This window comes from Sminthopsis crassicaudata, chromosome 3, assembly GCF_048593235.1.
Source record: "Sminthopsis crassicaudata isolate SCR6 chromosome 3, ASM4859323v1, whole genome shotgun sequence".
In the NCBI taxonomy this organism is placed as follows: domain Eukaryota; kingdom Metazoa; phylum Chordata; class Mammalia; order Dasyuromorphia; family Dasyuridae; genus Sminthopsis; species Sminthopsis crassicaudata.
Window position 1 is genome coordinate 211,012,598 of NC_133619.1, and position 23,524 is coordinate 211,036,121.

The window sequence follows — 23,524 nt, forward strand, 5'->3', positions numbered from 1 at the left end:
CAATAAATAAGTATTTCAATTTTTCTCCAACTAATTGTCATCATCATTACTCATCTCTTTTTCTAGTCTCTTATTTGGTAGCAACTATGAAATTATATCATCCTTTTCTAACTCTTCAGTATGACAACAACAATAATAATAGCAAGTATTGCATTGATAGGGGGCTCCCTTATAGTGATGGAATCATAGGTTCAATTAATTGACAGCAACAAGCAAAAAAGTGGGAGAAATTAAAACTATATGGGAACAGGAAGAAGTATATATCATTTTTGTCATATTCTCAGATAATGAAGTTGTCCCAAAGGTGCTTTCTTTTTTTAAAAAAAAATTATTTTGTTATATTTTATGAATCACTTTTACCCCACGTAGATTAGTAAATTTCTTTTTAAATAATATTGTATTTTCCTTAGTTGCACGTAAAAACAATTTTTAACATTTGGTTTTTATTTTAAGCTCCAAATCAACCTCTCCCTGCAATTGGTGAGCAATGTGATATAGGTTACATATGTGCAAGTGATAAATATATTAATATTTATAAATATTTTAAATATTTAGAATAACAGAAAAGGAAATAGAGAGTTTTTCACAAAAATAAATTGAACCAGTCATAAGGGAATGATCAAAGAAAAATATCAGGAGCAAATGTTTTTACAAGAAAATTCTATCAAATATCCAAAGAACAATAAATTCCAATATTATATAAATTTATTTTAGAAGTAAGGAAAGAAGGGATCTGACCAAACTTCTTCCTTGAGATAAGTATGTTCCCAATACCTAAACCAAGGAAAGAGAAAGCAGAAAAAAAAAACACTATCGACCAGTATTCCTCTAAAATATTGAATGAAATGTTAGTAAAGAATCTATAACAATATATTAAAATGTTATACACTATGACTTGGAGTAGGGATGTTGAATATCAGAAAAACTACAAAAATAATAAATTTGAACAATCATAATAAATCAGCAAATATCATTATTGTACCAATAGAAACAGAAAAACTTTTGACAAAATTTATCATCGTTTTATATTAAAAAATAAACCTGAAAAAGTAGAAGAATGAATTGTCTTCCTAAAAATGGTAAGTGGTATATTTAAAACCAATATCTACAATTATCTACTAGAGAAAAATGTTAAATGATCAGGAGCAATGCAAGAATATCTGTTACCAAAACTGTTATTTAAAATATTTAAAATGCTGCTAAAATAATAAGACAAAAAATAAATTGAAAAAGTAGGTATAGGCAAAGAGACAATAAAATTACTATTTTCATATCAAATATGATAGCTTTTTGAGAGAACATTAAAATTTAACTAAAAGTAATGGAAATAAAAAATAATCAAGGTTAAGTAGCAGGATATAAAATAAATCTGTAAAAAGTATCAGTCTTTCTGCATATTAGCAATAAAAACTCTCAGAAGGAAATAGAAAGATAAATTCAAAAGCAACTACAGAACATATAAAATATACAGAAGCAGTGAAGTATAAAATTGTAATTTTTTTAAATTGTGGGTATTTGCAACACTAATAAATATGGTGAAGAAAAAAAAAAGATATAGATATGGAGCAATTTGTAGTCCTCATTCCCTTCTCTGCCTTAATTCAGCTAATTGCAATTGGCAATAGTTTCTAAGTATGTCCTTTCATTTTATTATAGACTACATCTGGCTAATCTAATATAAATTTTTGTGACCAGCTGTGGTCAATCATACCCTGTACATTTGCTTTTGTCACTTTGTTTATGGTATGACAGCACAGGGCAGCTCCAGTAGCATCACAGGAAAAAGTGAGGGAGAAAAGGGAGGGAGGGAAGGAAGGAAGAAAGAGAGGGAAGGAAGGAGGGAAGGAAGGATAGTGGGAGGAAGGAAGGAAGTTTAGAAGAATGGAAATAAGGAGGAAAGAAAGGAAGGAAGGAAGATGGAAGGGAGGGAAGGAAAGAAAGGAAGAAAGACTGTACCACATAGCTGCCATTTTTCAAAGATTTCACAGAAAGTTGGTATTAGAGCTGATCTAAAGCCCAAATGTCCTGATTCCTAATTAGCATTTTTTATTAACCACTGGCAACTACATTGTATAGTTTATAGAACACCAGGCCTAGAGTTAGGAAGCCTCATCTTCATGAGTTCATATCCAACCTCAGATTCTTCCCAGCTGTATGACCCTCAGCAAGTCACTTAACCCTATTTACCTCAGTTCCTTATCTATAAAATGAGCTGGAGAAGGAAATGGCAAACCAAGAAAACCCTAAAAGGCTCTCCCTCCTCACCTCTACCTCTTGTTTCTTGTCTTTCTTCAAAATTCATCTCAAATCCCACCTTCTATAGAATATCTTCCCTCATACTATCAGCTCCTAATCCCTTCTCCTCTGAGATTATCTTCTCCTACTGGGATATCTATTGTGTATATATCATATTACTTACAGATTGTGTCTCCTAACAAAAAAGAATTCAGGAACTATTCTTACCTTTCTTTATGTAACCCTAGTATTTATTATACTGCCTGGTACATAGTAAGTACTAAATGTTTGGTGACTGACTGATTGATTCTACAATTCTTCCCCTAGCCCAAGATCATGCCAAACTTTAGGAAAGAATTTCCCTTAATGTCTCCTATTAGACCAAAGACTTTGTCTTATTTATCTTGTGCTTCATTTAGTACAAAACTGTAGCAATATTACCAAAACAATATTCTTTTTTTTTCCTGGAACATCAGGACTTCAATGTCCTTTATATCTATTTTCTCTTTTTTTATTAATTTTATAATTATAATTTTTTGACAGTACATATGCATGGGTAATTTTTTTTACAACATTATCCCTTATATTCACTTTTCCAAATTTCCCCCTCCCTCCCTCTACTTCTTCCCCTAGATGACAGGCAATCCCATACATATTAAATGTGTTACAATCCTGGATACAATATATGTGTGTAAAACCAAATTTCTTGTTGCACAGTAAGAATTGGTCTGAAGATATAAGTAACCTGGGTAGAAAGACAATAGTACAAACATTTTACACTCATTTCCCAGTATTCCTTCTCTGGGTGTAGCTGTTTCTGTCCATCATTGATCAACTGGAACTGAATTGGATCTTCTTTATGTTAAAGATATACATTTCAATTAGAATATATCTTCATACAATATCGTTGTTGAAGTGTATAATGATCTCCTGGCTCTGCTCATTTCATTTAGCATCACTTCATGTAAGTCTCTCCAAGCTTCTCTGTATTCATCCTGCTGGTTAATTCTTACAGAGCAATAATATTCCATAACGTTCATAAAACATAATTTACCCAACAATTGATGGGCATCCATTCATTTTCCAGTTTCTAGCCACTACAAAAAGAGCTGCCACAAACATTCTGGCACATACAGGTCCCTTTCATTTCTTTAGTATTTCTTTGGGATATAAGCCCAGTAGTAGCACTGCTGGATCAAAGGGTATGCACAGTTTGATAACTTTTTGGGCATAGTTCCAAATTGCTCTCCAGAATGGCTGGATTCTTTCACAACTCCACCAACAATGCATCAGTGTCCCAGTTTTCCCACATTCCCTCCAACATTCATCATTATTTTTTCCTGTCATCTTAGCCAATCTGACAGGTGTGTAGTGGTATCTCAGAGTTGTCTTAATTTGCATTTCTCTGATCAGTAGTGATTTGGAACACTCTTTCATATGAGTGGATATAGTATCAATTTCATCATTTGAAAATTGTCTGTTCATATCATTTGACAATTTATCAATTGGAGAATGGTTTGATTTCTTATAGAGTCAGTTCTCTATATATTTTGGAAATGAGGCCTTTACCAGAACCTTTAACTGTAAAAATATTTTCCCAATTTGTTACTTCCCTTCTAATCTTGTTTGCATTAGTTTGGTTTGTACAAAAGCTTTTTAATTTGATGTAATCAAAATCTTCTATTTTGTAATCAATCTTTTGTAATCTCTAGTTCTCCTTTGGTCATAAATTCCTTCCTCCTCCACAAGTCTGAGAGGTAAACTATCCTATGTTCCTCTAATCTATTTATGATATTATTCTTTATGCCTAAATCATGGACCCATCTTGATCTTATCTTGATATATGGTGTTAAGTGTGGGTCCATATCTAATTTCTGCCATACTAATTTCCAGTTTTCCCAGCAGTTTTTGTCAAATAATGAATTCTTATCCCAAAAGTTGTAATCTTTGGTTTTGTCAAACACTAGATTGTTATAGTTGTACCCTATTTTGTCCTGTGTACCTAACCTGTTCCACTGATCAACTAGTCTATTTCTTAGCCAATACCAAATGGTTTTGGTGACTGCTGCTTTATAATATAGCTTTAGATCAGGTACAGCTAGGCCACCTTCATCTGACTTTTTTTTTTCATTAATTCCCTTGAAATTCTCGACCTTTTGTTCTTTCATATAAATTTTATTGTTATTTTTTCTAGGTCATTAAAATAGTTTCTTGGGAATCTGATTGGTATAGCACTAAATAAATAGATTAGTTTAGGGAGTATTGTCATCTTGATTATATTTGCTCAGCCTATCCAAGAGCACTTATTGTCTTTCCAATTATTTAAATCTGACTTTATTTTTGTGACAAGTGTTGTGTAATTTTGCTCATATGATTCCTGACTTTTCTTTGGTAGATGGATTCCCAAATATTTTATACTCTCAACAGTTGTTTTGAATGGAATTTCTCTTTGTATCTCTTGCTGTTTTATTTTGTTGGTGATATATAAAAATGCTGAGGATTTATGTGGATTTATTTTGTATCCAGCAACTTTACTAAAGTTGTGAATTATTTCTAATAACTTTTTATTATAATCTCTGGGATTATCTAATTATAACATCATATCATCTGCAAAGAGTGATAGTTTGATTTCCTCATGACCTATTCTTATTCTTTTAATCTCTTTCTCGACTCATTGCCGAGGCTAGCATTTCTAATACAATATTGAATAGTAATGGTGATAGTGGGCAACCTTGTTTCACTCCTGATCTTACTAGGAAAGGTTCCAGTTTATCCCCATTACATATGATGCTTACTGACAATTTTAAATATATGGTCCTGACTATTTTAAGAAATAGTCCATTTATTCCTATACTCTCAAGTGTTTTTAATAGGAATGGATGTTGGATTTTATCAAATGATTTTTCTGCATCTATTGAGATGATCATATGCTTTTTGTTAATTTGGTTATTAATATGGTCAATTATACTAATAGTTTTCCTAATATTGAATCAGCCCTGCATTCCTGATATAAATCCTATTTGATCATAGTGTATTATCCTGGGGATGATTTTCTGAAGTCTTTTTGCTAATATCTTATTTAAGATTTTAGCATCAATATTCATTAAGGAGATTGGTCTACAGTTTTCTTTCTCAGTTTTCAACCTACCTGGTTTAGGTATCAGTACCATGTCTGTGTACTGATACCTAAAATAAAAGGAGTTTGGTGGGACTCCTTCATCCCCTATTTTTTTCACATAGTTTATATAACATTGGGGCTAATTGTTCTTTAAATGTTTGGTAGAATTCACATGTAAATCCATCTGGTCCTGGGGATTTTTTCTTGGGGAGTTGATTAATAATCTTAGCTGGGTAGTTTATTATTGGTTGCAATCCTTGTTCTTTTGCCTTTCGGAATATCAGGTTCCAGGCCCTTTGATCCTTTAATGTGGAGGCAGCCAGATCTTGAGTGACCCTTATTTTGACACCTTGATATTTGAATTGTTTTTTCTTAGCTGCTTGCAATATTTTTTCCTTAGTTTGGTAGTTCTGTAGCTTAGCCACAATGTTCTGTGGAGTTCTTTTTTTAGGGTCTTTTTCAGAAGGTGTTCGATGAATTCTTTCAATGCCTATTTTCCCTTCTGTTTCTATTATCTCTGGACAGTTCTCTTTGATGGTTTCCTGTAAAATAGAATCTAGGCTCTTTTTTTCATCATAATTTTCGGGAAGTCCAATGATCCTCAGATTATCTCTCCTAGATCTATTTTCCAGTTCTGTTGATTTTCCCAGTAAATATTTGATGTTATTCTCCAGCTTTTCTTTTTTTTTTTTTGTTTTGCTTGACTGATTCTTAGTGTCTCAATGAATCATTCATTTCTATTTGTTCAGTCCTGATTTTTAATGAGATATTTCCTTCATTCACATTTTTTAGTTCTTTTTGTATATGTCCAATTGAGTTGTTAAATGAATTATTTTGCTCTGTGGAATTTTTTTCCATTTCACTAATTTTTTTTTTTTTTTTTTTAGTGAGTTATTTTCTTTTTCCAATTCACAAATCCTACTTTCTTGGGAATTTTTTATCTTTTCCAATTCAGAAATCCTACTTTCCTGTGATTTTTTAACCTTTTCCAGTTCACACTTCCTGTGAATTCTTTATCTTTTCCAATTCAAATTTCAGGATGTTGTTACTCTCTAGCATAGCTTCTCTTTCCTTTCTCCATTTTTCTTCTAACTCTCTTAACTCTTTAATAGTCTCCTCTAGTAGAGAGTTATGTAATGGGGGGCAGGTATCTTTCCCCTTTAGGTATTATCTGGAGACCGTCTGCTGTTAGCCTCCTCAGGATTGGATACCCGTTCTTTCTCTGTATAGAAGGTGTCAATCGTTCTCTTCAATTTCTTACTCATTATTAAAAACCTATGAGGTCTGCCCTTTGGGTAGGAAATTTCCTTGCAGAACAGAGATATGATGGATTGCAGCAGTCTTGTGAATGGGCTAAGAGGGATCTCTTGGAGAGAGTCCCACACACACACACCGGAAATGACTCGGAGGTGGTTAGCTCTTCTGCACTGTGGGGAGTGCTCAGTGAAGAACCCCCATTGTGTGGCATAGCAACTGCCCTGAGGCTAGAGGCTGAACAGTGAAAGCGTCACAACCCCAGGCCAAAACCTCCCGTGGGGCCATGGATATTAGCAGCTGACCAGCAAAAATCCCCAACGCACAAACTGGAAGTTTCTGCCGGGGAAGCACAGTCTCTGCTATGGGAATTTCCGAGTTTTGTTGCTGTGGAAGTTCCACTGCCTCCAGCTGAGCCCCACACTATGTGAATTAGAGGCAGCCCTGGGCTGTGTTCCCCACTGTGCAGGTTCTTAACTGCCCCAAGGAAAAGCCCCAGACAGCAGAAGGCAGCTGCACGGTGTTGGGTCACTTCCGATTTGGGGTAATTATAGGTTCTGGCGGTTTTTTGTTTTTTTTAAGTGGCTTTGATTTCTCTTCTGATCTGCTGTTTTACAAGCAGAGTAGAGCTATCAGCCTATGCCAGATTCCTTTGTCTCAGTAGCTTTTCTAACCCCAGAGGCCTCCCCAGCCTGTTTGGCACAATGTGCTAGCCTTTAGTCTAACCCTCCCTTCTAGACCAACCTTTTCTGATGAAATTCCAGATTCTCCTTGGCTGATAAATTGTACTTCTAATCCTTGTGGTTTTTATCAGTCCAGTGTTATTTTTGAGGCTGAGTTTAATATTTGGTATTGAGGGTAAAAGGTAAAACAATATTCTTAAAAGACACATCTAACCATGACACTCCAGTACTCAAATAAATATTCAGTGGCTGCCTATTGCCTCTAGGCTAAAATACATAATTTTAGGATTTTCTTTCCTAAAATTCCTCAATTGCTACTGCTTTCTTCTCTTGGAATTTCTTTGCATGTATGTTAAATGGTACATCTCACCTCTTTACCCTCAGTGAAATATCACTCCTTGAATGTAGGTACTAGTTTTGGGGTGTTTTTTTTTTTAATTTTTCATTTCATATACCTATTTCCTGGCACATAATAGAGACTTTTTAAAAATATTGTTTACTTAGTTAAATTGAATTGGGTTATAGATTGTCTTTCCCTCATGTTCTAGAATGATTTCCTCTGGAGGACAGTATTATAGTCTTGGCACAACTGAAGGTCTTTTCCTGAAGTTTCAAATATCTGTGGTTGTGATCTGGTTTCACATGGTTCTAGTTACATCTCAAAAAGGTAAGTCAACCTTTTTTTTTCTTTTCCTTTTTTTTGTATGTATACCAAATATATTTTGTATACCAAAATAGAAAGTTCAAGAAAAAATAAAATAATCAGTAAAATGAATAGAATTCATTTTTGGAGAACAAATTTCAAATAATTTTGAAGATTAAGTCCAATATGGCTAATGTGAAAATATGTTTTGCTTGACTATACATACACATACACACAAACACACATATATAATGAGAATCATATTTCTTGCCTTCTCAGTGGAGGGGAAAGGAGAAGGAGAAAGAGAATCCAGAAATCAAAATAAAAATTTCTTTAAAAGAATAAGTTGAAGAAGGAAATTAAAGAAACCAAAATTTTGGGCAAAAGAGCTTTAAAAACCATGAAGGATTATGTAACTCTATATTACTGATATTATGTATAATATATTTATGTATTAAATATTTAGATTGTATTTAAAATACACTTTCCTTGGCCATCAATGAAAAACCTCATTGTATAGATTAGAAAACTCTCTAATCTCTCAAACTAAATAAATGAAAAACTATCCAATTTTGGAAAACAAAATTTCAGTATAAAACATGGACAATAGGACCTACTGAGTGACACTTTTATGGCTTCTGGGTAGCTTGCTTCCATCATTTTATTCACTTTGTATGTGATCAGCACTACATTTAACTGTTGGGAGTCCATGAAGAAAAGTAATAAGTAAACCCATCCTTTAAAGACTTTATTACATAGCCAGAGAGGGAAGATTCATATACATGAAACAATTGAAAAATTACACAGAACAATAAATGATTACTTTCTGAATTGTATCTGCAGTAAGTCCCGTAATCAAGGGCTTTTTGGTAATATGAATGTATCTAGAAAAGTTAAAGAGAACTGTTAATAATTCATCCCAAATTTTAATAATTGTGTCTTCTTTTAGAAAGATCTAAGTCCAAGTACTAAATACTTTCTCTTAGAAAGGACACCAAAACAAGATTTCCTTTGAGTTTTGACAATATGAACTCCAACATGATAAATGCCATCAATCTCATCATTTAGAAATTACCCTTTGCTGTTTGAAAAAGGCAACCTGGTACAAAGGGTTTTAAATTGAGAACAAGGGTTCAAATTCTATTTTTAATAGTAATAATTACAAATAGTAATATTATTACTATTTGTAAGTAACAAACAACCTTGGAAAATTATTTCAGCCTTGGAAAGTTATTTCACTTCTTCTGGGCCTCCATTTCTTCATCTGTAAAATAAAAAGGCTAAACTTAATGATTTTTACGTTCTCTTCCAGGTCTAAGTAAAAGATTATATTTCTATAAGATAGAACCACGGTAGTTTTACCAATAAACCCCTTAGGTGTCACAGTAGAGTAGTTCAGCATGAGCCTAGAGACCTGAGTTCAAATATGGCCTCAGATACAGGCCACATATCAAGGGCTTGTTGGTAATATGAGTGTATCTAAGAAAGCTATAGAGAATTGCTAATAGTTCATCCCAAATTTTAATAATTGTGTCTTATGTTAGAAAGATCTAAGTCCAACTACTAAATACTTTCTCTTAGAAAGGACACCAAAACAAGATTTCCTTTGAGTTTTGACTCAGTTTGACCTGGATAAATCACTTAATCTCTGTCTGCCTCAATTTTCTTGATTGCAAAAGGGAATAAACATTTTACTAGGGTTGTTGTAAGGATTAAATTAGATAATATTTATAAAGAGCTTAGCACAGTGCTTGGCACATTGCAGTTTAGTCATTTCAGTTCTGTCTGATTCTTTGTGAGAGCATTGGTGTTTTCATGGCAGAGATACTGGAGTGGTTTGCAATTTTCTTCTCTAGTTCATTAGGAACTAAATGAGGAATTAGGGCAAACAGGATTAGAGGTCACAGCTAAAAAGGGTTTGAGACCAAATTTAAATTTGAACTCCTGATGATGTCTTCTGGACTCCAGGCCCATTACTCTATCTCCTACACTACCCAGCTGCCCATCCAGCACTTAATAAGTGTTAATTAAAGCTTTCTTCTTTCATTTCTTCAAAAGATTATTTAATACCTCTTTGCAGTAAAAGAAGATGGTACTAACAATCTTGACAACTTTTTTTTTTTTGATATTTAGTGAAATATTGATGATTTGCTTTGTGGTGCCATAATATTCTACTACCACTCTTGGGCTATGTTTATGCCTTTTTTGCATTTGAAGGAGAATTTTCTAATAGGAATAATTGTTATAGGAATGATTCTTCCTATACAACATGACATCATGACAGAAGATGGATATAATTGTCTTAGCTGGAGTTTTCCATTTGGAAATAATTATGGCTTTGAGTTGCTTCAGTGATCCCATATCTTGTACTCTCCAGATTTATTATCTTTCTAAGCCAATAAAAAGATCTTTTTCTGCTATCAGTAATTTCAGAAATAAAACCTTACTTTTCTCTAGAGTCTCTGCCTCTTGATCTTTAAACCAGCTCAGCCATAGTTCAGAACTGTGAACCCTTAAGACATTGGAGTAGCCCATACTTCCAAAAAAATGTGTAACACTAGATTTGCAGACTATTAAAAAAGAAAGTATATATGAATAATTAAGTATAAAAAAGGATAGGATGAGATGGGGTACAAAAAAATGTTCTGAGTGAACTGAGACAGAGGAAATCAATTTCACCTAGGAGGATCAGAGAAGACCTCATCTTTAATGAAAAAGATGGTGTCAGAGCTGGGCATTCCAACAGGTAAAACAAAGGAGAGAAGCAGACTTCTGAAAACCAGCAAAACAAAATCAGGAACAATTAGTAGACTGGTTTGGTCAGAGGATAGTGTGAAATCTACTATAAGAAATAAGAAATAATTCTTTTTTGTTTTTGTTTTTTGTTTGTTTGTTTTTTAGCAATTAAAGCTTACCCAACCTGAGTCCAATTTACCTTTCTATGCTAACTGCATATTACTACCTGTCACATATTTCTGAAGTCTGGCCAAACTCATCCTACCCCTTTTTCATCCAAATTAGCCAAACTCTCCATATGCCATGCTATCTCCCATTCTGTACCTTTGAACTATCTCTAATACATGGCACATATTCCTACTTCTCCTCTAGCTCTTAGAATCCCCAGTTTTCTTCAAAGTTCAACTCAAGTTTATCATCCCATCTTATTTATCTTCTCATAACATGGCACCATGAAAAGGAACTATATGAATTCAGATCCTGGGTCTGATGCTAATTAACTATGTTGCCATGAATAAGTAACTGGAGCTCTCTGGACCAAAGCTTCTTTAACTGCAAAGTTGCAATAATAATTCTTGCATTACCTCATAGGGTTCTGAGGAATGTCCTTTATAAACTATAAAATCACTATGTAAACATTAAATCAGTCAAAGAAATCTGTTTGGAAATAGTTGAAAACCATTTCTCAAGACACTTCTTGAGTCTAAAGTTTAGAGTCGTACCCAGTATTTTTTATTCCCATGTCTTTTCTTGATGTACATTCCATGTGCTATTTGTTTTGGGGTTTTTAAATAAGTTTTAATTGGTATCTCTTTCTTTGCATCATCAAATTTTCCCACAGAATCTATTTCCCTTTCCCTTTACAGGTAGTCATTCCACATAACACAAAATATATTTTTAAAGATTTTTTAAAAGGGGGAAAAAGTCAGTAAAATTGAGACTAGAATAAAAGATCCCTAAGATTCCTCCTGATTAGGTAGTAGTTCAGTGTTGGAATACCACTGAAGGCCTACACTCAGCAAGAGTCATCTTCTTGAGTTTAAATTTGGCTTTAGACACAAAATAAGTTGTGTGATCTGAAGCAAGCCACTTAACCCTGTTTGCCTCAGTTGCTCATCTGTAAAATGAGTGGAGAAAAAAATGACAAATTACTCCATTATCTTTGCCAATGAAAGAGACACGTAACAGAAAAGGACTAAACTACCAGATCCTTTTCTGTGCTACCACCATTTAACTTCAAATAAATTATAATAAATTCATTGAATTCAAGTGAAAACTTGTACCTGCTCTGGTTCTTAGGCTGCTTTGAAAGGCCATTCATCATATGATTCTGATTCATTTAGTTTGACCTAATTTATGTTTGCTATATGACTCACTGATTAGCCATGAAACTTTATTCTGTTAATGATTCCTATTGGATTATTGGAAGATGGATAAACATTGTCTTTTGTGAGACACATAGAATAAATAAAGTCATAATAGCCACTTATGTTCAAAATTGCAGATAAAGCAACAACACTCTTATTTTGAAAATTGACATAAATAATTCTTTCTAATGCTGTGTTTATTAGCCAGTACCTGTCAGTCTAATAACTAATATTAATTTTATCAAGCAAAGCATAAGCATTTATTAAGCTTCTACTAAATGCCAGAGAAGAGGCAACTAGAAGTAATTAGAAATCTAGTCTCAATGTCAGAAAGACCCCAGTTAAAGGTCTACTTCTGACTTCAAGTGGTTGTATGACCCTAGGCAAATCACATAATTTCTCAGTGCTCCCAGGCATCTTTCTAAGACTAAAAAATTAAGAACAAATGCCAATATATATATATATATTGGTAGAAAGAATTTCCTCTTTGAAAGTCTTCTGTGATGCAAATATAGTATTGATACCTAAACCAAGAAGAGCAAAAATAGAGAAAGAAATTTATAGCCAATCTCCCTAATGAATATTAATGCAAAATTTTTAATAGAATATTAGCAAAGAGATTACAACAACTTATCAGTAGGATAATACTCTTTGCAGATGATATGATGCACTTAGAGAATTCTAGAAAATCATCCAAAAACCAACTTGAAACAATTAACAGCTTTAACAAAGTTGCAAGATATAAAATAAACACACACAAATCATCCACATTTCTGGATATTACTCACAAAATCTAGCAGCAAGAGATATAAAGAGAAATTCCATTTAAAATAATTATAGACAAAATAAAATATTTGGTGTCTACCTACTAAGACAAACCCAAGAATTATATGAGCACAATTGCAAAGTACTTCTCACACAAATAAAGTCATATCTAAACAATTGGAAAATATCAATTCTATCTAAACTAGTCTACTTATTCAGTATCATACTAATCAAACTGTCTTAAAAAAACTATTTTATAGAGCTAGAAAAAATAAAAACAAAACTCATCTGAAAGAACAAAAGGTCAAGAATATCAAGGGAACTAATGAAAAAAAAATACAAAGGACGATGGCCTAGCAGGACCAGACCTAAAACTCTATTTTAAAGCATCAGTCATCAAAATCTTTTGGAACTGGCTAAGAAATAGAATGGTGGATCAGTGCAATAGGTTAGATACACATAATATATTTATCAATGACTATATTAATCTAGCATTTGATAAACCCCTAAAATCCAGATTCTAGAATAAGAACTCACTATTTCACAAAAATTGTTGGGAAAACTAGAAAATAACTCAGTATACACCTACATCCACATCCCATACCAAAATAAGGTCAAAATGGATACATGATTTAGGCATAAATACCATAAGCAAATTAGGAGAGCAAGGCATAATTTACTTATCAGATCTTTGGAAAAGCGAAGAGAACATTATGAAAGACAAAATGGACAACTTTGATTACATTAAATTAAAAAGATTTTGCACACACACACACACACACACACACAGAAACAAGATTAAAACAGAAGAACAAAGCTGGGAAAATATCTTTTCAGCCGGTGTTTCTGATAAAGATATCATTTCTAAAATATATAAAGAACTCTGTCAAATTTATAAAAATACAAATCATTCCCCAATTGATAAATGGTCAGAAGATACATGAACAGATAATTTTCAGATGATGAAATTAAAGCCATCTATAATTATATGAAAAAATGTTCTAAATCTATTGATTAGAAAAATTCAAATTAAAACAACTCTGAGATGCTACCTCACATCTCTCAGATTGGCTAAGATGACAGGAAAAGATAATGATAAATGTTAAAGGGGATGTAGGAAAACTGGGTCATTAATGCATTGTTGGTGGAGTTGTGAAATGATGCAGCCATTCTGGAGAGCAATCTGGAACTATGCCCAAAGGCTATAAAACTGTGCATACTCTTTAACCCAGCAGTGCCACAATTGGGTCTGTATCTCAAGGATATCATAAAGGAAAAAAAGGACCCACATGTGCAAAAAAAAAAGTTTGTAATAGCTCTTTTTGTGGCATCAAAAAACTAGAAAATGAGTGCATGCCCGTCAATTGGGGAATGACTGAATAAGTTATGGCACATGGAGGTATTGGAATATTATTGTTCTATAAAAAATGATGAACAAACTGATTTTAAAAAGACCTGACTCCAACTGATGCTGAATGAAACAAGCAGAACCAAGAATACACTGTACACAGTAAAAGCAAGAATGTGTGATTCAGTTATCCAAGGCAATACCATTAGACTTTGGATAGAAAACATCATCTGCATCCAGAAAGAGAACTATGGAGATTGAATGTAAATCAACATATGCTATGTTCACTTCTTTTTTCTGTTTTTTTTTCCTCTTCTGGGTTTTCCTTTTTGTTTTGATTTTTCTCTCCCAACATGATTCATAAAGAAATGTGTATTTTAAAAGTTAATATACATGTATGACCAGAAAAATAAAAGATCAATAAAAAAGAAAGTCCCCAAAACCATGAAATCATATGTCCTGTCTAAAAAAAAAAAAAATGCTCTAGACCCTAGAGATTTAAAGACAAAAATGAAATACTGTCCTGTCCTCAAAGAATTTATATTGTGGGGCATGAGAGGAAAGACATGATTTATGTACTTATAAATATTTCCATTTACATGCATTATTTCAGTACCACAGTCCTGTGAGATAGGTACTCAAGGAATAATTTTCATCATTATGAGTTTAGTGATTTGCCTACGTTCACACAGCCCAAGGTCTCAACATACATCACCCTATTAGGGGATTTTTTTGGCAAAGATACTGGAATGGTTTGCCATTTCCTTTCCAGCTCATTTTACAGATGAGGAAATTGAGGCAGACAGCGTTAAGTGACTTGCCCAGAGTCACAGTAAATGATTGAGGCTTGATTTGAACTCAGGAAGATGAGTTTTCCTGATTCCAACCCCAGCACTCTGTGTGCATTGTGGTGCCACCTAGCTGCCTAGTGTATCAGAAACTGGATTTAAGAGGACAGCTAGGTGGCACAGTGGATAGAGCACCAGCCCTGAATTCAGGAGGACCCGAGTTCAAATCTGGTCTCAGACACTTAACACTTCCTAGCTGTGTGATCCTGGGCAAGTCACTTAACCCCAGTCTCAGGAAAAAATAAAAAAAAAACAGAAACTGGATTTAAAGCCAAGCCTTCCTATCTCTAGAACTAGCCCTTAAGGCACAGTGTGTCCAGGAAAATCATGGGCAGATGTGGTATGAGTCTGAGAAGACCTCTGCACATTGTAATCCAGCTTTAAAATATTTTCCTTCTATGCACAGTGCTTCTTTCTTAAATGCTGGGATGTAAAGATTTGGCAGGAAAAGAATTGTTTTCCCTCAGCCTTATTGGAAGTTTAAAGAAAAAAAAATTGGTTTAGTAAAGGTATTTGGTACTTAGGTGGGGTAAAAATGATAATTTGTACAATCTGCTCCCATAAATAAGGAGAACCTATGAAATCATTTTGTAATATCCGGGTGATTCAGTTAATTAAATAATAGCCACAAAAAAGGAATGAGGTATTTATATGCCAAAATATGCTGGTTCCTGCAGGTACAGACTGGGATGAGCAATAGTGTGCAAGACCCCCTTTCCCAAATTAACTAATCAATATCTTCAGGTATGAAGAAAAAGTATTTATTTAATCCCTACAGGGAAAGGCCCAGACACATCTGAGAGTCATCCCAAATCCTGCCATATGCTCCTGGAACCTGGTCAGCTTCCGGCTTGTTCAGGATTAAAAGCAAAAGACTGGAGCCTTCTCATTGGATAGACTAAAAGGACGTAACCATCCTTGACCAATGGTCACCAATGTTGGCTGCTTCTCACAGTTCACCACTTCCTGCAACTTCACTAATTTCCTATATCGCAGGGTTCAAACTTCATCCCTGCAGAGATCATATGACCCCTCCTAGGGTCCCAGCTCTAGGAACAAGAATCACATGACTCAATACTGAGAAATACTTCATCCAATCTGTCCCATTCAATAAAGTTAGAGAGAATAAACAAAATCAGTATTTCTCTAATCAGAATCAAGATATCTATGGAGGTCTTGAACATCATGTTGCTAATGATCAGAGGCTTCTTTAAAATCCCATCAAAACCAAAACATTTTTTTCTCCTTCCCTCCCTTCTTTTTTTCTTTCCTTCCTACCTTCTTTCCTTTCTTCTTCCCTCCTTTCTTTCCTTTCTCCCTCCCTCCTTCCCTTTCTTCCTTCCTTCTTCTTTCCTTTCTTCTTTCCTTCCTTTCTTCCTTCCTCCCTTCCTCCCTCTCTCCCTTCCTTCCTCCCTTCTTTCCTTTTTTTCTGCCTTCATTTCTCCCTTCCTCCTTCTCTCCTTTCTTTTTTCTTCTTTCCCTTCTTTCTTTCTTTCCTTCCTTATCTTTCCTCCCCTCGTTCCTTGTTTCATTCTTTTTTCCTTCCCTTCTTTCTTTCCATCCTTCTTTTCCTCCTTCCTTCCTTTTTCCCCTATCTTCCTTTCTTCATTTCTTCCTATTTTTCTTCATCTTCCCTCCTCTTTTTTTTCTTTTTTTTTCATTCTTTCTTCCTTTCCTCATGTATTGCCCTTGACTTCAGAATCCTGCTCATAGCCATTATTATTTTCTCTTGGGAAAAGGAGTGAGAGACAAAGAAAAATGTTAGAATTTTTTAATTCTCCATTTTTTAATGGCACATAAATCTTGCCATTTATTCATCCCCTTGGTAAAAATTACTGCCCCAGGGCTGGTTAGTTTAGATTCTAATTATCCCTATGAAACTTTGATTATTTTTTTTCTAAGACCTATGAATTACAACAAATACAACCAATTATTATTCCTTTGTTTTTGGCACAAGCTTTGGAGGTCAAAGGCCTATTCCCGGAAGTACTTTTAAATGGTTCTATTCAGGCCTTTGACTAAAGTTTCAAAGTGACTCATACATTCTGGGTTGGGTTTATATATAACCACACAAAGGACTGGATAAAGATTAAGAGAGACCTGAGGGAAAAAAAGAGAGAGAGAGAGAGAGACCTGAGGAATGCAAAGTTATTCTGCTGATTTATTTTTATTAATGATTAATTGACTATCCCTCAGAAATGCTATGTTAAATATACTTTGGTATACTGATAAAGTCAATCATCTACACTTTTAAAATGAAGAAATAAAAGGAAGCAGAATGATGTGCAAAACTAAAATAATCAGGTCATTTTAGAGTCAGAAAGGGTTTTTTATGTGTTTTTCTCTGCCTAATAATTTACTCCATAGGATGTTATTTTAGCATAAGTCATTATTAGGTTACATTAATAGACATGTTGTCTACAGAACAGAAGAGTGAAAAACCTATTTTACTCTGTCCCATTAGGCCTCAGCTGAAGTATCATATTCAGTATGATCACCAGACTTTAGAAATAACACTGACAAAATGGAGCAAACCCAGAGAAAGACAGATAGGGTTAGAGAGCTGGACAATATGACCTAAGAGGACTCATTGAAGAAACTGCAGATGTTTAGTCTGGAAAAGTGAAGGTTTAGGACAGACATGAGGACTGTTAAAGAGCTAGGACAACTAGGTATTATAGTGAATAGAGTATTGAGCATAGAATCAGGAAGATCATCTTCTGGAATTCAAATGTGGCCTCAGACACTTACTAACCTGGGCAAGTCTCTTAATCCTGTTGCTAGCTGTTTTCCCATATTTGCCTGTTTTTTATTTGTAAAATAAGGCGGAAAAGGAAATGGCAAGCCACTCCAGTATCTTTGTCAAGAAAACCCCCAAATAGGGTCACAAAGAGTCAGACAAGATTAAAACAATGCAAGAACAACAATAATGTATGAAAAGGAGATTAAACTTCTGATAGATCTGACAAGATAGTTAGCCATACTTGAAGCCAGGAAAACGAGTCCCTGTCCAATCTCTGACTATACTGTCTTAGTCAAATTATCAATCTTTTAGTGCTCTAGACAGCTAAGACACTGTGACTCTAAGGTGTTCACTGATAGTGGGATTTTCTTTACGGTGAAATATACCAATGAAATCATAGCTCTAATCCAGTCCCTTTGGCTTGAGAATGAAAATTCTAAACAATAGATGAAAGCTAAAAGGAAGGAAATTTTTTACTCTGCTGAAACAAACATTTTTCTAATAATCAAAACTGACAAAAAGTGGAATAATAATAATTAACTCTTACATAGTGCTTATTCTGTGCTCCATCCTGTGCTTAGTTGAGCTTCACAACAACCCTAAGAGGTGGGTACTGTTATTATTTATCCCCATTCTTTTAGCTGAAGAAGTTCAGGCAAACAAGGAGTGATTTGCCCAACTAATAAGTATTTAAAATTAGATTTGAATTCAGGTTTTCCTAATTCCAGGCTTAGAACACTATCCACTGTGCCACCTATTTTGGGTGGTAATGAATTTTTATCTTAGCAAATTGGTTGCTGAATTAATTGATTAAAAGATTTCCTCTACAATTTTGTTTACAACATTAATATACACTTTGAAAATTGAGAGGTTGAGATTTGCATAGAATAAAGGGAATGCATACATGGAGAAGATTATGCATTGCAGAAAAACATAGTAAATATATTAGCTAGAAATTAATTTTCTATCTTCTGATCAACCTTAGCACTTTCATGTACTTCTTCACAATACCTTCCATTTTAATTCTTAAGTATATATCCATTTCCCTTCTTATATTGGTTCAGGAAAGTGAGGCTCATGTCTTATCTTATCTTTTCCTCTGTCCCCCCACAACACATTGCACAAATCTAGAGATTTTTCCATCACAAATACTTAAAGGGACAATAGTCTAGGTTGTGCCCAAACTGTGATAGTCTTCCAAGTTCATCTTAGACTGATTAGCCACAGTCAAACACACTGTACCTCGACCCCAATATCATAATATTATCGGTCGTCTTCAAGTATGAAAAGTGAACATAAAAACAACTTGGCACCCTACAGATGCTAAATAGAAGTGTGTTGAATGAACAAATGCAAAACAGAATAAGTTTCATTTTAAAGTGGCCAGATAATTCCCTAAATGGGAAGAAATAAATAAAACATTATGACCATAGAGCCAAGATAACAAATTAATTTCATTCTTTCAGCTACAGAGACAAACCTAAGTGCTCTGGAGCAAGGACTAATAAAATATTAAATCCTTCAATTCTCCCAAGACTCTCGTAATTCTATTTTCAGTGACAGAATTAGTAGGTTCTATTTTGTAGTAGGACAAATTCAAAATGTAATTGTGCCTGGTATACTTTATATTTACAATTCAATTTTAAAACTTATTTGTTTAACTAAGAAACTGTGCCTGAATTATGCATAATTATTGTCCTTTAGGAAGAAAAAACTTTTAATTTAATTTAAATATTGCATCTCATACTACAGTCAAAAATTTGTTTTAAAAAATGGAAGGAATCTTGACTTTATTATTCACTGCCACTTGACTGACTTCATCTTTTTATTAAGAATAAGATAATAAACAACAAATTAAATCTGAATCTCTAGTGTTTTCCAAGATGTAAACATATACTAAAAATTTTAATAATCAGCTCTTAAAAGCCTATTTAAACCCAACAGGTACATATACTTCAGGAAAATAACTTTGGCAACTTTGTGGAAGATGGATGGAAGTGTAGAGAGAGATGAGTTTGGGGGACCAATTAGAACGCTATTGTAATAGTCATTATCTGAAAAATAAGTGTATTGGTCTAAGTGAACCCTAAGGTCTTTTTGAACTCTAACTCTTTCAGGAAATTCTCTAATGTTTTCAGGATTCTCTAATGTTGATAGAGCAAAGGTCTTTACAAATATTTCTCAGAATAGACAACTCTCCACTAATAGTACATTTCAACAAATTGAGCTTGCATTTCCAATTCTTTCTCAATAGTTTTGAGTGTCGAGTCTTTTACATTAGTATAAAAACTCTTAATTTCCATTTATGGACAACTTCTCTTTGAGAATGCTGGCAAGAACTTCCCCATTCAACAAGCTCCCCCTTGATAAGATTGGCAGTACAAAATCCCTAGCCACAGTAAGGCTGGGCATATCTCTCTGCCTTCTCTCCTCTGCCTTATTTGTGAGGAAGAGGGGAAGAAGATAGAAAGCAAGGGGGAAAATAGTAGAGAGGGGAAACATTCCTTTCTAAAGTACAAATTCTCAAAACCTAGGTATATCCTTCCACCAGTCTTTCACACCCCTACTCCATTACTCTCTTATTCACTTCAGTCAAGAAAATTGAGGAAAATATTCAAAATAGCTTCAAGACATTTTCAGTTAACAGAATCTAAGGCCCTTTGCAGGTAGATTTGTAAAGAACCTATTGAAAGTATTCACAAACTGCATCCATTGCCTAATTTCTGTAGAGCTACTATAACAAGAAGGACGTTGCTATAACAATACAGAGTACATGTTGAGAGAGGTAGGGAACAACTATAGTCCTCTAGAATTGGGAAACAAACTGAAGATTCCAGCCTCCCAAATGTCTCTAATCTATGTTTTAGGGTCCAAATTGTGGTCAGTGAAGACTTGGAACACTCCAGTCAATCCACAATCATTTAAGTACTTAACTTATTATGTTATCAAGCACAGAACTAATTATTGGGGATACTGCTAAATTTTCATGTAGTGTTCTTTGCAAAGATACTAGAGTGATTTGCCATTTCCTTCTCAATCTCATTTTATAGATGAGAAAACTGAGGCAGTGTTAAGTGACTTTCATAGAGCTGCATAGCCAATAAATACCTAAAGCTAGAGATGAACTCAAGTCTTTATGACTCAGCCCAGTGCTACATCTACTGCTCCATAAACAATCCTTGCCCTTCTGGAATACACAATTTAATAAAGGAAACAATATGAAAACAGCCAAAAATAAAATAAAATAAAATACAAAATGAATTACAAGTTATCTCAAAGGGAAGGCACAGTGGATCAGGAAGGCCCTCTTGCAGAAGGTGGAATTTTAGATAAAACTTGAAGGAAACCAGGAGGGAAAGACAAGGAAAAAGATATTCAGCTATGGAAAATAGCCAAGTTGAAAAGATTTTATCTTTGATCCAAGATGAAAGAGGAAAATACCAGGTGGTATACATGTCAAGGATAGCAGAAGGAGGAAAAAAATTATCTGGTAAATTAATACAGGAGTTAATCTAACAAATGATTATCTTAAAAGGGAGCCAGAGGTTGGTTGGTGGTTTGATTGGTAGGTTTTAGTTTTGTTGTTTTCTTTCTTTCTTTGTTTCAACCTCTAACCAGTTAATTCTCTTCTTAATTCTCAGAAGTCTCCACTAAATTCCTTGCTAAAAGCCAAACATCAGCTGGCTACATGATTTTCTAGAGACAGAAAACGGCTGTGCTGGAGCCAAATAGGAAAAGAATTTTAAAATTCTTATGACAATAGGAAAAACTACAAAAGGTGCTGATATCCATATCGGGTATTGGTTAAATAATGTTTTTGTTTTCTCATGCACTGTCTCTACCTGAAGAAGTATTCTTTTGGAGGAACAATGTATTAACCATGCTTTGTTTTGCTTGATTGCTTTATCATAACTGTGGACCCCAAAATGTATTACCTTAGATGTTGTGATTTAGGGGAATGGTAGCAACATACCTCACTAAATCTTTCTCCACCACCCTCCTTGACACCTGAAATTCCACCATGAAGCATGTCCATAACATAATAAAATAAAAAAGATGATCATGCATGAAACTGCAAACTAAGCAAACTTCCTATATTTTTCATATATACAACCAAGTTACTATGCAAATTTATTTTTTTTCCTTCTTTCTCCCTTCCTCTGCCCCAGACACAAATAGGTGTGTATGTGTAAAATTATTCTATATATTCTACCTTTCTTCATATTTATAGCTAATTTGGGTATGAGAAAAACTATTAGCATAACTAATACATCATCAATGATAAAAAAAAAATAGATAGATGTGGGAAAAGCTTTTGGCAAAGTTCAATTTTTATTTTTTTTTTGCAAGGCAATTGTGATTAAGTTAGTTCCCCAGGGCAACACACAGTAAGTGTCAAAGTGTCTGAGACTGAATGCTAACTCAGGTCCTCCTGCAAGGCTGCTACTACACTACCTAGCTACCTTTCAACAGTCCTTTCTATTAAAATACTTGAAAGTATTGGCATAAATGGATTTATCCTTACATTGGTGTAGAGGGCTGAAACTCTGAAAAAGTATGCTTGAATCAGACACAGAACACTTAAGGTTAATTACCTATTCAATGTGAGATAATGGCTCTATATATATGTAGTTAAGTGAGATTGGTGCTTGCTGAATATTTGGCAGTAAGATAATTGTAGGCAAGGATTGGAGGTGGGAGGAGAGAAATCAGAGTCACTTGGTGCAGGATGAGGAGGAGAGAAGCTGGAGACTCCAGACTCCAGAATCAAGGCTTTGGCAAGCCATCTGGCAGCCTGCCTGCCTCCTTCACTTCTCCCCTTAAAAACCAAGAATGCTTAATCCTGACTCTGACTGATTCTGAGGCCCTCTAAGGAGCTAGTGCAGACATTATATTCCAGGGAGCTAGTCTGGACATTACACATTGGTAAAAAGCATTTATCCAAAGTCACTTTGATCCTTGTTAAAACATGCATGTTACCTGGCCCTCTTATTGATAAAGGTACTCCTGAGGCAAAAAGAGAGAAATATGTGATTCTTGGTTGTTTCTCTAGGTCAGTGATGTGACATTGAGATAGAACTGAGACCACTAATTTATACATAAGGATCCCTATTGGCTGTACTTTGATTTAGCTTTTAAAATATTATCTTTTCTTTTATATTTTAATTTTTATTGTTAAATATTCACCAATTACATTTTATCTTGCTTCTGCTATTCTCAGGAGTGTTGTAGGCCACATACCACATATGTCTGTGTTTGACACCTCTGGTATAGGGAGGCAGATTTATTAATAAAGAAGTGAAAAGACAGGGAGTACTAAAGGTTAATTTCATATTTACTTCATATCCTTTCTGGGGCCAGAACTTTGAGTCTTGCCTGTTGCCTATGCTGTTGTCCTATGCACTTACTTTGGGGAGTTTTGTTGGAAGCTCCCCGAGCTAATAACTGAAGTTTTCTTCAATTGCATCACTATTAATCGTTTGTTAACTACTAAGCTGTTATGTAATCATATTTATTTAGCACCAGCAGGATGATAATAACAAAAATAATAACAGATGATTATAACAGAACCAGTACCAGAAGGCCTTGCCAAATTAGAAATATTTTTATTTACTTTCTTGGCTATGTAGCAAAACACTTTGCAAATATTATTCTATTTTGTTGTCACTCCAGGAGAGTCAATACAATTACATTTACACAAAAAGTCCTACTTTGTTTGGGATGTACTTATCATAATATTTAGGTGTGGTGGCTTGTTTTTAATCATTTCTCTATGGAGCAATA

The 23,524-nt window shown here is 34.2% G+C and overlaps 1 protein-coding gene across 4 annotated transcripts in view; it reads left to right on the forward strand.

The window, feature by feature from the left end:
• Positions 1–23,524, forward strand: part of ADGRG2 (adhesion G protein-coupled receptor G2) — a 143,138-nt gene that overhangs the window by 53,014 nt on the left and 66,600 nt on the right. For all 4 annotated transcript variants that reach the window (XM_074299866.1, XM_074299865.1, XM_074299864.1 and 1 more), the window contains exon 3: positions 7,839–7,957. In XM_074299866.1, coding sequence (XP_074155967.1) covers positions 7,839–7,957 — 119 coding nt within the window. The remainder of the gene's footprint in view (positions 1–7,838; positions 7,958–23,524) is intronic.